Here is a 14,715-nt window from a genome sequence, read left to right as displayed (position 1 = left end):
GTAAAAAATAAAAAAAAAAAATAAAAAAAGCCCGGAAATATACAAAATTAGCATCCAAGGCAAAGAAGAGAGCAGGAGTGTTGATTATTTAAATAGGAAGAAGGTGCCTAGATGTAAAGTAAGGATGTAGATTCTGGGAGAAATGAATCAGACGTGTGGAGACAGGATTCCGGGAGGGACCAGAGGGTGAAATTACGTGAAAAAGACCTTAATTTGCCTCCTTCATATATACAGATAGAGGTAATACAACAACTTTTAGAAGCAGTCTAAAGAGCTTCTTTCAAGAATTACTCCAGGAAGCCATCAATTTCAGGACAGATACTAAAATGGATACATGTGCTTTGGGAAAGGGATGCTAAGATCACAGGCCAAAGAAAGTAAAAGATAGGAGAGATGAATGTAGAGAAGTACAGTTTGGAGAACAAGACCAACAAAGATTCATACTCAGTAGAGAGGCAGAGCCAGAGGAGGAAAAAGAACACATTAGAAAGAACAAGGTCTAGAGATCTGGGAAGGAGAGATTATACTAGGGTTTTGCTTTAGGAATTTACAATAGTACCACCACAATGATGAAGTCATTTCCAATAAGGTGGTATTATCTCTTATGACAGCCACTTTTGGTTACCTGCCCAAGAGTCATTCTCTCCCTTCTTTCTTGGTAACAAATCCAAATTTAGTTGGGTGTTAATGCACCAAGCCCTAAGGATAGAATCATGATTAGTCTAAGCCAGTTCTGGTAATCCTATCCCCCTTCACAGGTGAATGGTCTGAGGATAGTAAATGACCCAGTGAGATGTAAAGGGAAGTCTGTTGGGAAGCATCTGGCAGGGAGGGTTTTCTCTTTTAAAAAAGGGGGGTGGGGGAGTCCCAGCAAGAGGATTACTTGAGCCCAGGAGTTCAAGGCTGCAGTAAGCTATGATCCTGCCACTGCACTCCAGACTGGACAACAAAACAAGATCCTGTCTCTTAAAAAAAAAAAGGAGGGCTGGGCGCGGTGGCTCACGCCTGTAATCCTAGCACTCTGGGAGGCCGAGGCGGGCAGATTGCTCAAGGTCAGGAGTTCGAAACCAGCCTGAGCAAGAGGGAGATCCCGTCTCTACTAGAAACAGAAAGAAATTAATTGGCCAACTAATATATATAGAAAATATTAGCCAGGCCTGGTGGTGCATGCCTGTAGTCCCAGCAGGAGGCTGAGGCAGCAGGATTGCTTGAGTCCAGGAGTTTGAGGTTGCTGTGAGCCAGGCTGACACCATGGCACTCACTGTAGCCTGGGCAACAAAGTGAGACTCTGTCTGAAAAAAAAAAAAAAAAAGGAGGCAGGGGTGGTGAGGGGGGTTAGGGGATCTAGTCTGCTCTTCAGAATCCCTAAAAACCTCTGCTGCCCTGTACTATGTTTTTCACTCCCAACTGCCCTTCACACCTGAAAAAGCTCTGAAGTCCCAAGATCTGTCTACTTTCCCTCCTTGCTTCCCCAGCTCTCCAGAGATATGACAAGGCCATCTGGGACAGAAGACTCATCTCCTTTTAGTCTCTGGAATGGTGAGAAGGAATGGGGTTCCATCATGTAATGGTGAGCACTCTGGACTCTGGAATGGTGAGAAGGATACTGCTGTTGCTAGGTTACTCAAGCTATAGGCACAGACTTTAACAACAGACTCTTATGCCATAAGGCACATGCGCCCCCAGCCCCTCTTTATTTTCTCATTTGGACTCTTACAACAGCCTTACTGCTTCTAAAAGGTATTTTTGTTCCTATTTCTCTTTCATTTGAAACCCTTCACTTGTTTCTACTCACTGCCTCCAGAAGGGGTTAAAACTGGGAACTGTTGGACCAAATTCGGTCTACAGATGTATTAATGTTTTGTTTGTATACACATTTAAAACAAATAAAAACAAAAACCTTGGGCCAATATTTAAACCAGGGGATATTTTACATAATAATCTGGATTTCCAGGTTTTCTTTAAAAACTGAAAGATCCGGCAAAAATCACCTGGAGCTAAGTCTAAAGTTTAGACAGAGTTTATACTCTCTAATAACTAGAGATTTGGCATCTAGTTCAACACAGTCCCAAATCCCTCTTTTAGGCACAGAATTGTTTTTTTAGAGACAGAGTCTGCTACCCAGGCCAGAGTACAATGGTACCATCACAGCTCACTGCAACCTTGAACTCCTAGGCTCAAGCAATCCTCCTGCCTTGGCCTCCCAAAGTACTAGGATTACAGGCATGAGCCACTGCGCCTGGCCAGAACTGGATATTTTACCCTGGCCCATCAGAATTGTTTAGTACAGCACATCCAACCCTTCCTGATCTCTACAGCTTAATCTCCCTCCACTCACACCTGTGAACTTTACACTATAGCAGTACCTGTATACTGAACTACTTATATTTTCCCTAAACACCATATTATTCTTACTTCTGCCTTTTTGTATATATCCTTCCTTTGGCCTAGAATGCAAGTCCCCTCCTGACCTCCAAGTTAAATCTATTCAATCTTTAAAACCTTACTAAGGTATCACCTCTAGGAGCCAGGCACAGTGGCTCACACCAATAATCCTAGCACTCCTGGGAGACCAAGGCAGGAGGATAGTTTGAGCTCAGGACTGTACTCTCTCCTCAGTGCAATAGAGTGAGATTCTGTCTCAAAAAAGGAAAAAAATAAAGATATCACCTCTAGGAAACATTCCAAGGCTCTGTTCATCCTTTACTCTTCATTATCTCTTCATCTTGTACATTTTTTGTTTTGTTTGTTTTGAGACAGGGTCTTGCTGTTGCCCGGGCTAGTGTTGAGTGGCATCATCATAGCTCACTACAAACTCAAACTCCTGGGCTCAAGCAATCCTCCTGCCTCAGCCTCCTGAGTAGCTGGGACTACAGGTGTGCACCACCACACTCAACTAATTTTTCTATTTTTTGTAGAGACAGGGTCTTGCTCTTGCTCAGGCTGGTCTCAAACTCCTGGCCTCAAGCAATCCTCCGGCCTCAACCTCCCAAAGTGCTAGGATTACAAATGTGAGCCACCTTGCCTGGCCTTACACATTTTTAATTAGTAAATGTACACGTTGTAGTATAATTTATTTATTTACATGTGGGTCTCCAGCACTAGAGTGAACACCTTAAAAACAGAATCCTTGTCATTTACTGTGTCTGCCACATAACAGCCACTCAACACATTTGATGAATGAGTATTTGAGAAAATGAGATAATGAATGGCATATGGGGAACCAGAACTGAGGAGGTTAGGGAGCAGCAGTGCTCCCAGTAACTCACATAGATTTCCATCTTTCGGTAGAGACCATAGTTAAGCAGCAAATTGTGAGTCATGCGGATTCGGTGAGGCTTCATTGGGTGGCCTTGTCCATAATAGTAATTTCCAACATCCCCTGAAGAAGAAAGAGTGACAGTCAGTGACATAGTTAGACATACACTCCCAGGAGAACCCAAGAATTTTTATAACAAGCTACCAGCAAACTCTTTCTGGCTCATTTCTAGCTTCCAAGATTCTTTCCCACCCTAAGGAAGGGTAACTCCAAAAGAAAAAATCAAAAAGCAGGGGACCCTGGTGAGGTCAGCATTTAAGGTCAATCTAGCCCACTTTCTTATCTTGGAACCCACAGGCACCAGACAGTAGAGAGGTTCATTCCAAAGCTACTGAGGAACAGCCAGGGAGATGATTCACCTCACTATACCTCCAAGGAATTCCCTCCCACAACAGAAAAATTACCATCACTACTCAGAATTATTATAAGCTACAGTTTACCTCTTACATATTGTGACACTTACTGTGTCAAAGCACATTGACTTCATTTTCTTACTGGATCCTCATAACAACGCTGTAAAATGGCTAGGACAGGGAGTATTATTCCCATTTTATTTTTATTTATTTATTTATTTTTAATTTATTTATTTTTATTTTTAATTTTTTAATTATTTACTTCCTTTTATCTTTTTTGTCGAAAGTTGCATTCCAGTATTCCCATTTTACAGATAAGAAAACTTGACCCTTATCATGGCTTGCTTCATCCATAGCAATAGCCTTCTAATTGGTCCCTCTGGAACTACTTGCCACACTGTCACCAGAGTTATTTTCCTAATCTACAACTCTGTTAACATTACTCTTCTGCTCAAAAATCCTTTATGCTTCCCCATCCCCCACAGGAATAAGTACAACTTGAGCCCAGGAGTTCAAGACCAGCCTGGGAGGCCAGGCACCTAGCACTCTGGGAGGCCAAGGCGGGCGGATGACTCAAGGTTAGGAGTTCAAAACCAGCCTGACCAAGAGCAAGACCCCGTCTCTACTAAAAATGAAAAGAAATTAATTAGCCAACTAAAAATATATAGAAAAATTTAGCCAGGCATGGTGGCACATTACAGCCTGTAGTCCCAGCCCTCGGGAGGCTGAGGCAGCAGGATTGCTTGAGCCCAGGAGTTCGAGGTTGCTGTGAGCTAGGCTGACACCACGGTACTTTAGCCCAGGCAATAGAGTGAGACTCTGTCTCAAAAAAAAAAAAAAAGACCAGCCTGGGCAACATAAGGAGACCTCATCACAAAAAATAATAAATGCAGTAGCCTGGCTTTCTAGGATTTTTTTAATCTGCCTTTCTAGCTTCATCTGCTACCTACCACCACCACCCTCCCCTATATCCTCAGTGTGTACTGGCGCGTACACACACACACACACACACACACACACACACACACACACACACACACACACATACACCCTTACTCTCTTTGCTCCAGACAGCAGTAGGCAAATTGTGGCCCTTGCGCCAAATACAACTGGCTGTTTTCATAAATAAAATTTTACTGGAACACAATCATGCCCATTAGTTTATATATCCTCTATGGCTGTTTTCACACTACAGTGACAGAGCTGAGTAGTTAAGTAGTTGCCAGAGACCTATCCATATGGCAAAATAAAGCCTAAAATATTTACTATTTGGCCCTTTACAGAAAAAATTTGCCAACTCACACTCTAGACACACCAGATTTATCAGCACCCTGAACACGGCATTCACGTTCACATCAAAGTATCCCTTGTGCAGACTGTTCCTTTGAGCTGGAATGTCCCTCTTCTCTTATGATCCTCATACTACAAAGCCCAGCTCAAGCTCCAAACCCTTTCTTGATCAGAATAAATAGTCTTTTCCTCTAAATGCAATTTGTATATAGCACTTCATTAATTGTGTTTGGTTTTTTGGGTTTTTTTTTTTTTTTTTCTGAGACAGTATCTCACTCACCCAGGCTAGAGTGCCATGGCATCAGCCTAGCTCACAGCAACCTCAATCTCCTGAGCTCAAGCGATCCTTCTGGCTCAGCCTCCCAAGTAGCTGGATACTGCAAAACTTCTGAATGGCAGAGCCAAATCTGAGTCCCAAGCTAGTGACCTCACACTGCAAAACTAACAGTTTCTCAAGTAATAAGTCTACTCCTTCTCTAAAGACTGAGAATGTCGGCTGGGCGCAGTACCTCATGCATATAATCCTAGCTCTCTGGGAGGCCAAGGCGGGCAGATTGCTCAAGGTCAGGAGTTCGAAACCAGCTCTAAGCAAGAGCGAGACCCCATCTCTACTATAAATAGAAAGAAATTAATTGGCCAACTAATATATATAGAAAAAATTAGCCGGGCATGGTGGTGCATGCCTGTAGTCCCAGCTACTCGGGAGGCTGAGGCAGAAGGATTGCTGGAGCCCAGGAGTTTGAGGTTGCTGTGAGCTAGGCTGACGCCACGGCACTCACTCTAGCCTGGGCAACAAAGCGAGACTCTGTCTCAAAAAAAAAAAAGACTGAGAATGTCAAGATCATAAAACTGTGCAAAATGATGTGGCTACAAAATCATAGGTTCCAGCCTCAAACAAGTCCTCATCACTGCTCAATAATCATTCCAAATTTATTCCCTAACTCCCTCTTTCACAACAGCTATTTAGGTAGCCTGAGCAAGAGGTAGAGCCCATCTCTACTAGAAGTAGAAAAATTAGCTGGTGTCATGGTTTGCACCTAAAGTCCCAGCTAAGGCAATGATCGCTACAGCCCAGGAGTATGAGGTTGCACTGAGCTGTGATGACGACACTGCACTCTATCCAGGGTGACAGCGAGACTCTGTCTCCAAACAAAAAACAAAAAAGATTTCCTCTCTTCAAGATTCCTACTCTACCAACTGTCCTCCCTCACCCTCAGGAAAATTCTCAATTCTCTTTCCTCATCTTGAGAACTCCCTCAACTCTCTCCCATCATATCCCCTTCAAACTTACCTACATTTGAACACTGCATCTCCCTTTTATCCATAATCCTCTCTCCCTACCTCACAAAAGCTTCCCCCTAAAACCATTCAACCTAATGTCTCCTTTTCACCTATCCATTCATTCCTGAATCTACTGCAATCTAGCTTCTGTCCCAACTGCTGTCAACACCTGCCCAATCTCGCCCTCCTTTGGCTTCTATAATATTATGTAACCCAACATTTTCTGGTTCACTATGGAGCCTCCCCTCTGTGTCTTTATTAATTTAATCAACAAGATTGAGAGCCTACTATGGCTGGGCATGGTGGCTCATGCCTGTAATCCTAGCACTCTGGGAGGCCAAGACAGGATGATTGCTTGAGCTCAGGAATTCAAGACCAGCCTGAGCAAGAACAAGACCCTATCTCTACTAAAAATAGAAAAAATGAGCCAGGCATGGTGGCTTGCACCTGTAGTCCCAGCAACTCAGGAGGCTGAGGCAGGAGGATCGCTTGAGCCCAGGAGTTTGAGGTTGCTATGAGCTAGGCTGATGCCACAGCACTCTAAGCCCAGGCGACAGAGCCAAACTCTGTTTCAAAAAAAGAATGAGAGCCTACTATGAGCTAAACACTGTTTTGGGGGTTGGGGATACTGTATTCTCAACGAAGCATGGCCCTTTTCCCTGAGCAGCTTGCTTGTCTGCAAGAAACATGACCAAGTAAATGGGCATGTCTAATACATAGTGACAAATGCTATGACAGAGAGTACAGAGAATGAGGGCCATTAGACTTTTCCTCCACCTCCTTAGAATTCTACCCTGGATCTTCTTCTCTTTTCACCTATACAATTTCTTGGGTGATTGCATCCACTATAACTAAATTTACCATAACTAAAACTATCTGAGTCAGGAGTGGTGGCTCACGCCTGTAAATCCAACACTTTTCAAGGCCAAGGCAGGAGGATCACTTGAGGCCAAGAGTTCAATACCAGCCTGGGCAACATAGTAAGACCCACCTCTAAAATTACTAGCTGTATGCTGACTCTTATAGTGTGAATGTGTCCCCCAAAATTCATGTGTTGGAAACTTAATACCCAGAGCCAACAGTGTTGGGAGGTGGAGACTTTTGGGAGGTGTTTAGGTCATGAGGGCTCCACCCTCATGAACAAGATTAACACCCTTATAAAAGGGCTTGTCAGAGGAAGTTCATCCCTCCTGTTTGTGCTTCTGCCAACTGAGAACATAGAGTTCAAGGCACCATATTGTAAGCAGAGACCAGAACTTCAGATACTAAATACTGATGCCTTAGTCTTCCCAGCCTCCAGAACTGTGAGAAATAAATTTCTGGGTTTTTGTGGGGTTTTTTCTTAAATATAAAGAGCCTCATTTTGTTACTCAGGCTGGAGTACAGTGGCACAATCATAGTTCACTGCAACCTCAAACTCCTGGGCTCATGCAGTCTTGCCTCAGTCTCCCAAGTTGCTGGGACTACAAGTACATACCACCATGCACTGATAATTTTTTAAAAATTTTTGTAGAGGCCAGGCGCAGTGGCCACTGCACCCACTCATAAATTTCTGTTCTTTATAAATTACCCAGTCTGTAGCATTTCTGTTCTCATAACACAAAATGGACTAAGACATTAATGACTACCAAAAATCTCTATTTCCTCAACTCTGTCTTCTACTACTGGCTGCCTCTACTTGGATGTCCCCTAGACATCTCAATAATTATTTCTAAAAAAAAACAAAGAAAAAAAATGCCAAAGTCATCAACTGACATGGCCTTCTCCAAACGCCCATCATCAAATCACCCACACCAAAAAGTTGGGATCCATGCTTTCTTGGTTACTGTATATTCATGAACTGAATTTCTGTCCCAGAGTGCTATTTCTAAGGTATAAACCTGATGATGTCACTATCCTGCATAAAACTGTAATGATTCACAAGTGCCCTCAGAATAAAGTCCAACTTCCTTGGGACAGCATGCCCAGCTTACTTACTTCTCCAGCCTCATCACTTGCAACCCTCCCCTCACCCTTGCTCCCCACCTTCTACACTAGGCCCCCAAATCTATCCACCAGCCATACTGTAAAAATGCATGCTGGTTTTTCAAAGGTCCTGTCCCCTCCCTTGCCTCTGAGCTTGCTGCTATCTTTGCCTTCCCTGTGCCTGGCTAAGAACTCCTGTTCTTCAGGTCCTGAGATGTCCCTTCCTGCCCCGACTCTTCAGGCCCGGTTGGGTGCCTCTTCTCTGTGCTCCCCTAACACTCGGAGCTCTCCTTCATCCCAGCACTGACACAAGAGAGTAGTACTTCTGTCCTTGTCTGTCTGCCCCTCTAGACTGTGAGCTGAGGATAGGAAGGGGGGCTTGATAATTCGCATGGCCCCGCATCTCCACACTACTTAGAACAGAGTAAGCTGCTCAAGAGATCTTGTGGACCGAAAAGTCTTGTTTTAGCAGGTTGCATCCTTCCCCTTCCAATCCCAGGCGCCCCATGTCGCAGCAGCAACTGCAGGCCCTGCTCAGAGACTGGGGGAGGGGAAGCGGGTGACCAGTCCTGCAGGACTCTCACCAAAATAAGATGTGGAAGGAACGGGCAGTGAAAGAGCTTTGTGTTCTCAGCAGGAAAATACATCCTTGCAACCGTCTCCATCAGATTCTGCCTCCCTGCTCAGCCGCAGCCTCCTCTCCAGGAGTCCCATGCAAACTCTCCACGCTAGACTTCTGTGGAATCTCCCACCGAGGCTGCCTCAGGCTCCTCCGCCCCACAATCCCCTCTCGGGCTCAGCCTCGACCTCCTTTTCCCACAGCCTCCTCCCTCAGCCTCGATCTCCTCCTCTCAGCCTCCTTCCTCAGCCTCCCTCTCCCCGCGGCCTCGGCTTCCAACGCCTCAGCTCCCCGCAGCCTCCCCTCTCGGCGCTCCAGCCCCGGCCCGGCCCGGCCCCGCCCCCGCCGCGAGGACGGTGCTCACCGTCGTAGTAGTAACAGACTTTCCTCCTGGTGCCCTGCGTCTGCGCCATCTTGCTCGCCTCCCGTCCCTCCCGTCAGTCGGTCCGTCCGCCCGCCCGCGGCTCCGCTCAGCGTCCGACCCAGCGGGGAGAGGGCGGGTCTCCAGCCCGCTCCGCCCGTCCCCTCCTGGGCTCACCTATGGCCGCGCAGCCCGGGCACCGCTCCAGCCAATCAGCTTGCGCAGGGACGGGCCCGGAACTCGGCAGGGGGCAAGGGCAGCCCGGAGAGGCCGCCTAGGGCCCCCTGGGCCTGTACCAAGGTCCGCGACGGAGGGGTGGGGGAGCGCCCGGGGACCGTACCATTAGTCCCGGGGGAGGAAAGCAGCTCCGAGAACTTCACAGTCCCATTTCGTTGTTGGAAGCGTGCGTGGAGGTCAGAGGCCAACTTTCTGATTTTACAGAGAATAAACCGAGGCCTACAGTGGAAAAGTGACTTGCACAAGGTCACTCAGTTAATAAAGGGGCTGAACCTGGGTTAGAATGCAGGGTCTGAGGGGGAGAAACTGACAGGAAAGGGAAAGAGAACTAATGTGCGTGGAGTGCCGGTTGTGGGCTTTTAATCCCCATTTTACAGATAAGGATAAAGAAGTTCAGATCTTTGTGAATTGCTCCGAGTTATACAACTAGTAATTTTGAATGCCTGCCATGCACCGAGGCACTGTAAAAAGCAACAAGACCCAGGCTTTCTGACTCTAACGCCTCTCTCCCTGATGAAGTCACCAAGGATGACCCAGGAGTCTTTTTAAACAGGAGGAAGCAGATTATCCCATTATAGGAGGACAGGGCTTCTCAACCTGGAAGCTAATAACATTTTGGGCTGGATAGTTCTTTGTTAAAGGAGCTTGTCCTGTACATTGACGGATGTTTAGCAGCAGCATCCTTGGCCTCTACCCATTATATGCCAATTGCAACCCCACCCGAGTTGTTACAACCAAAATTGTTTTCAGACATTGCCAAGTGTCTGGGGGAAGGGTGCTTAGAGGGGGTGTAAAATCATCAACTGGTTACTATTTAAAACTGAAAATGGGCATGGTGGTTCACACATGTAATCCCAGCACTTTGGGAGGCCTAGGCAGTAGGATCCCTTAGGGCTAGGAGTTCAAGGCCAGCGTGGGTAACAGAGCAAGACCCCATCTCTTAAAAAAATTTATTTTTACTTAGCTGAGCAAAGTGGTATGTGCCTGTAGTCCCAGCTACTAGGGAGGCTGAAGGTGGGAGGATCTCTTGAGCCCAGGAACTGGAGGTTACAGTGAGCTATGATCGTACCATTGTACTCTAACCTGGGTGACAGAGGGAGACCCTGCTGCTACAGATAAAAGAAAGAAAGCAAGCTGAAAGATGGAAAAGTGCCTGTGCTGGACTGTTAAAATGACAACTACCATAATATGAATACTCAATGAGTACTTACTATGTGCCAAGCATTGTGTTAAGTTAGCTACTTACATACGGTCCTACACTTAATAAGATACATTTTCTGCCTCTTAAAAGAGTACTTGGAGACTTGTGCTCCTCAGTTGGGAACTACATTTGGATCATTAATTATAAGGTAACAGAAGAGTTAAGACCGGGCAGTCTTTTTTTTTTTTTTTTTTTTTTTTTTTTTTGAGACAGAGTCTCACTTTGTTGCCCAGGCTAGAGTAAGTGCCCTGGCATCAGCCTAGCTCACAGCAACCTCAATCTCCTGGGCTCAAGCGATCCTGCTGCCTCAGCCTCCCGAGTAGCTGGGACTACAGGCATGGGCCACCATGCCTGGCTAATTTTTTCTATATATATTAGTTGGCCAATTATTTTCTTTCTATTTATAATAGAGACGGGGTCTCGCTTTTGCTCAGGCTGGTTTCGAACTCCTGACCTCGAGCAATCTGCCCGCCTCGGCCTCCCAGAGTGCTAGGATTACAGGCGTGAGCCACCGCGCCCGGCCTTAGACCGGGCAGTCTTAACTGTTATCGAAAGACCAAAAGGCCATAGAACAAACCCTAGTCCCAGTTCTGTGTTGCTGCTTCCTAGCTAGCCTTGGGTGGGTTTAAACACTTAAGCTTTCTGGGCCTCCATTTCCCTCTTTGTTTGATGAGAAGAAGAATACAAAGCACCAACTCTGGCTGCACACAGTGTCTGAAAGTGGAGGAGGGTGGAGATCAGATGACGTCATGGGTGTGGCAGCAGGTCAGGCAGGTGATGTAAATGAATGGATTTATATTATGACTCAGATGCTCTTTGCATATTGTTCAAATTATATTATTTTTCACTTTTATAAAGAAATATGACTTTCCCCCATTTTTTATCAAACACATTGCCATCTTCAGGTATCTTTAATTGTCTGACTTTTTAATGGAAGTGTGGGTGCAGAAAAACTATTTCCTCTTTGTTATAAGAACAACAGAGCAAGCTTGATGATCAATAAGCTACTGACAGTCACTTTTCTTGTCTAAGGGAATTCTGACAAAGGGAGAGTCCATGCCCCACCTGAAGCAGGTAACCACTGCTTAGCTCCCAGAGGAGAGGTAAACCCAACATGTCCAAAGCTTCCTATTTTTCAAGAGAAGGCAGAAATCTGAGTCTTATACAAAAAGTTTTTGCAAAATCTCTCCAGTTTTATAAATTGGCTAACTCCATCTATTTTTAAGACAGTAGTAAGAGCCATCCTTTTAAAATCTTTCTCTTTTTTTTGAGACAGAGTCTTTCTTGCCCAGGCTAGAGTGAGTGCCATGGCATCAGCCTAGCTCGCAGCAACCTCAAACTCCTGGGCTCAAGTGATCCTCCTGCCTCAGCCTCCCAAGTAGCTGGGACTACAGGCATGTGCCACCATGCCCGGCTAATTTTTTCTATATATATTAGTTGGCAATTAATTTCTTTCTATTTTCAGTAGAGATGGGGTCTTGCTCTTGCAAAGGCTGGTTTTGAACTCCTGACCTCCAGCAATTCACCTGCCTCGGCCTCGCAGAGTGCTAGGATTACAGGCGTGAGCCACTGTGCCCGGCCTCTTGCCTTTTTCTAAAGCCTCAAAGATTGTCAAGCCTGGAAGAGTCCTCACACTCCATCTGATGTTGATAATCTCTCTACATAACCAACCTGTGGTTTTCCAAAGCCCATTTGAATGTCACAAACAACAAGATGCTCATAACCTTACTAGACAGCTCACCTTATCTTAGGCTGGTTCCAGGTTGCTATCAGTCCTTTTCTGGGGGCTTTTACTGCCAATCACATCCAGGTCATAATACAATTAGCACTCAAAAAGTCATTGTAGGCCGGGAGCGGTGTCTCACGCCTGTAATCCTAGCTCTCTGGGAGGCCGAGGCGGGCGGATTGCTCCAGGTCAGGAGTTCGAAACCAGCCTGAGCAAGAGTGAGACCCCCGTCTCTACCAAAAATAGAAAGAAATTAATTGACCAACTAAAAATATATATACAAAGAATTAGCTGGGCATGGTGGCGCATGCCTATAGTTCCAGCTACTTGGGAGGCTGAGGCAGCAGGATCGCTGAGCCCAGGAGATTGAGGTTACTGTGAGCTAGGCTAATGCCATGGCACTCACTCTCTAGCCTGGGCAACAAAGCGAGACTGTGTCTCAAAAATACATAAATAGGCCGGGCGCGGTGGCTCACGCCTGTAATCCTAGCTCTCTGGGAGGCCGAGGCAGGCGGATTGCTCAAGGTCAGGAGTTCAAAACCAACCTGAGCAAGAGTGAGACCCCGTCTCTACTATAAATAGAAAGAAATTAATTGGCCAACTAATATATATATACAAAAAATTAGCCGGGCATGGTGGTGTATGCCTGTAGTCCCAGCTACTTGGGAGGCTGAGGCAGGAGGATTGCTTGAGCCAGGAGTTTGAGGTTGCTGTGAGCTAGGCTGACGCCACGGCACTCACTCTAGCCTGGGCAATAAAGTGAGACTCTGTCTCAAAAAAAAAAAAAAAAAACATAAATAAATAAAATAAAATCTAAGCCAGATCATGTCACAGGTTTGCAGAATCACTTCAAAGTCTCCTCAAAATGGCTTCTGCAAAGGCCACAAGGCCCCAGGCCCCTAGGATCTATCCCCCTCTTGAAGTATGCCAGGTAAGTTCCTGCCTCCAGCTATTCCCTCTGGCTGACTACTCCTCACCTATACCAGGTGGCTGTCTCCCTCATTTTCAAATCTTTGCTCAAAGTCGCCTTCTCAATGAGGCCTCCCCTAACCACTTCCTGTAAAATTGCAAACCTCCGCCTAAAGATGACATTCCTAACTCCCCTTACCCTGCCTATTTTTCCCTTAGTGCCCATCACCCTGTAGAATACTGTTTAATTTACTTCTTTGTGATGTTTATTGCCTGTCTTCCCTTATTAGAATGTAAGCTCCACAAGGGCAGAGATTTGTGTGTGTGTATGTGTTATCTATTGTATATCCTGTGGGCCTCAAATGGTGCCTGGCACCTAGTAGATGTTCATAAATATTTGTTAAACCAGTGAATTAATTCATTTGGGGATGGGGGAGACAAGGTCTCACGCACTTTATCCAGGATAGAGTACAGTGGCATCATCATAGCTCACTGCATCCACCCTGGTAGCTGGGACTACAGGCGTTGGCCACCATGCCCAGTTAATTTTTTCTAGTTTTTTGTAGAAATGGGGTCTTGCTGGTGCTCAGGCTGGTCTGGAACTCCTGGCCTCAAGTAATCCTCCTGCTTGGCCCTCCAAAGTGTTAGGATTACAGACAAGAGCTACCACACCTGGCTAATTCAATCTTTTTTTTTTTTTTTGAGACAGAGTCTCACTTTGTTGCCCAGGCTAGCGTGAGTGCCGTGGCGTCAGCCTAGCTCACAGAAACCTCAGACTCATGGGCTCAAGCTATCCTGCCTCAGCCTCCCGAGTAGCTGGGACTATAGGCATGCGCCACCATGCCCGGCTAATTTTTCTATATATTAGTTGGCCAATTAGTTTCTTTCTATTTATATAGAGACGGGGTCTCGCTCTTGTTCAGGCTGGTTTCGAACTCCTGACCTTGAGCAATCCGCCCGCCTCGGCCTCCCAGAGAGCTAGGATTACAGGCGTGAGCCACTGCGCCCGGCCCTAATTCAATCTTTAAAAACATCCTTATACGGCCGGGCGCGGTGGCTCACGCCTGTAATCCTAGCACTCTGGGAGGCCGAGGTGGGTGGATTGCTCAAGGTCAGGAGTTCAAAACCAGCCTGAACAAGAGCGAGACCCCGTCTCTACTATAAATAGAAAGAAAATTAATTGGCCAACTAATACATACAGAAAAAATTAGCCGGGCATGGTGGCGCATGCCTGTAGTCCCAGTTACTCGGGAGGCTGAGGCAGGAGGATCGCTTGAGCCCAGGAGTCTGAGGTTGCTGTGAGCTAGGCTGCCGCCATGGCACTCACTCTAGCCTGGGCAACAAAGTGAGACTCTGTCTCAAAAAAAAAAAAAAAAAAAACAAAAACAAAAAAACATCCTTATGGTGAATCAAAACGTCTTTGAGGACAGTTACAGATTTCTTTGTTCCTTCTC

The 14,715-nt window shown here is 45.9% G+C and overlaps 1 protein-coding gene across 1 annotated transcript in view; it reads right to left on the bottom strand.

Annotated features, from left to right (window-relative positions):
• The window catches only part of HDAC1 (histone deacetylase 1), a 33,499-nt gene extending 24,145 nt beyond the window's left edge, over positions 1 to 9,354 (bottom strand). Inside the window, exons 1-2 of the mRNA XM_012765405.3 lie at positions 9,192 to 9,354; positions 3,270 to 3,382 (exon numbers count right to left, since the gene is read on the bottom strand). Of these exons, the coding sequence (XP_012620859.1) occupies positions 3,270 to 3,382; positions 9,192 to 9,240 (162 nt within the window). The 5' untranslated portion in view covers positions 9,241 to 9,354. The remainder of the gene's footprint in view (positions 1 to 3,269; positions 3,383 to 9,191) is intronic.
• Between the last annotated feature and the right edge of the window lie 5,361 nt (positions 9,355 to 14,715).

The sequence above is a fragment of the Microcebus murinus genome, chromosome 2 (genome assembly GCF_040939455.1).
Source record: "Microcebus murinus isolate Inina chromosome 2, M.murinus_Inina_mat1.0, whole genome shotgun sequence".
Taxonomy (NCBI): Eukaryota; Metazoa; Chordata; class Mammalia; order Primates; family Cheirogaleidae; genus Microcebus; species Microcebus murinus.
The sequence above is the reverse complement of the archived record's forward strand: the minus strand, read 5'-3'. Positions and strand labels throughout refer to the sequence as shown.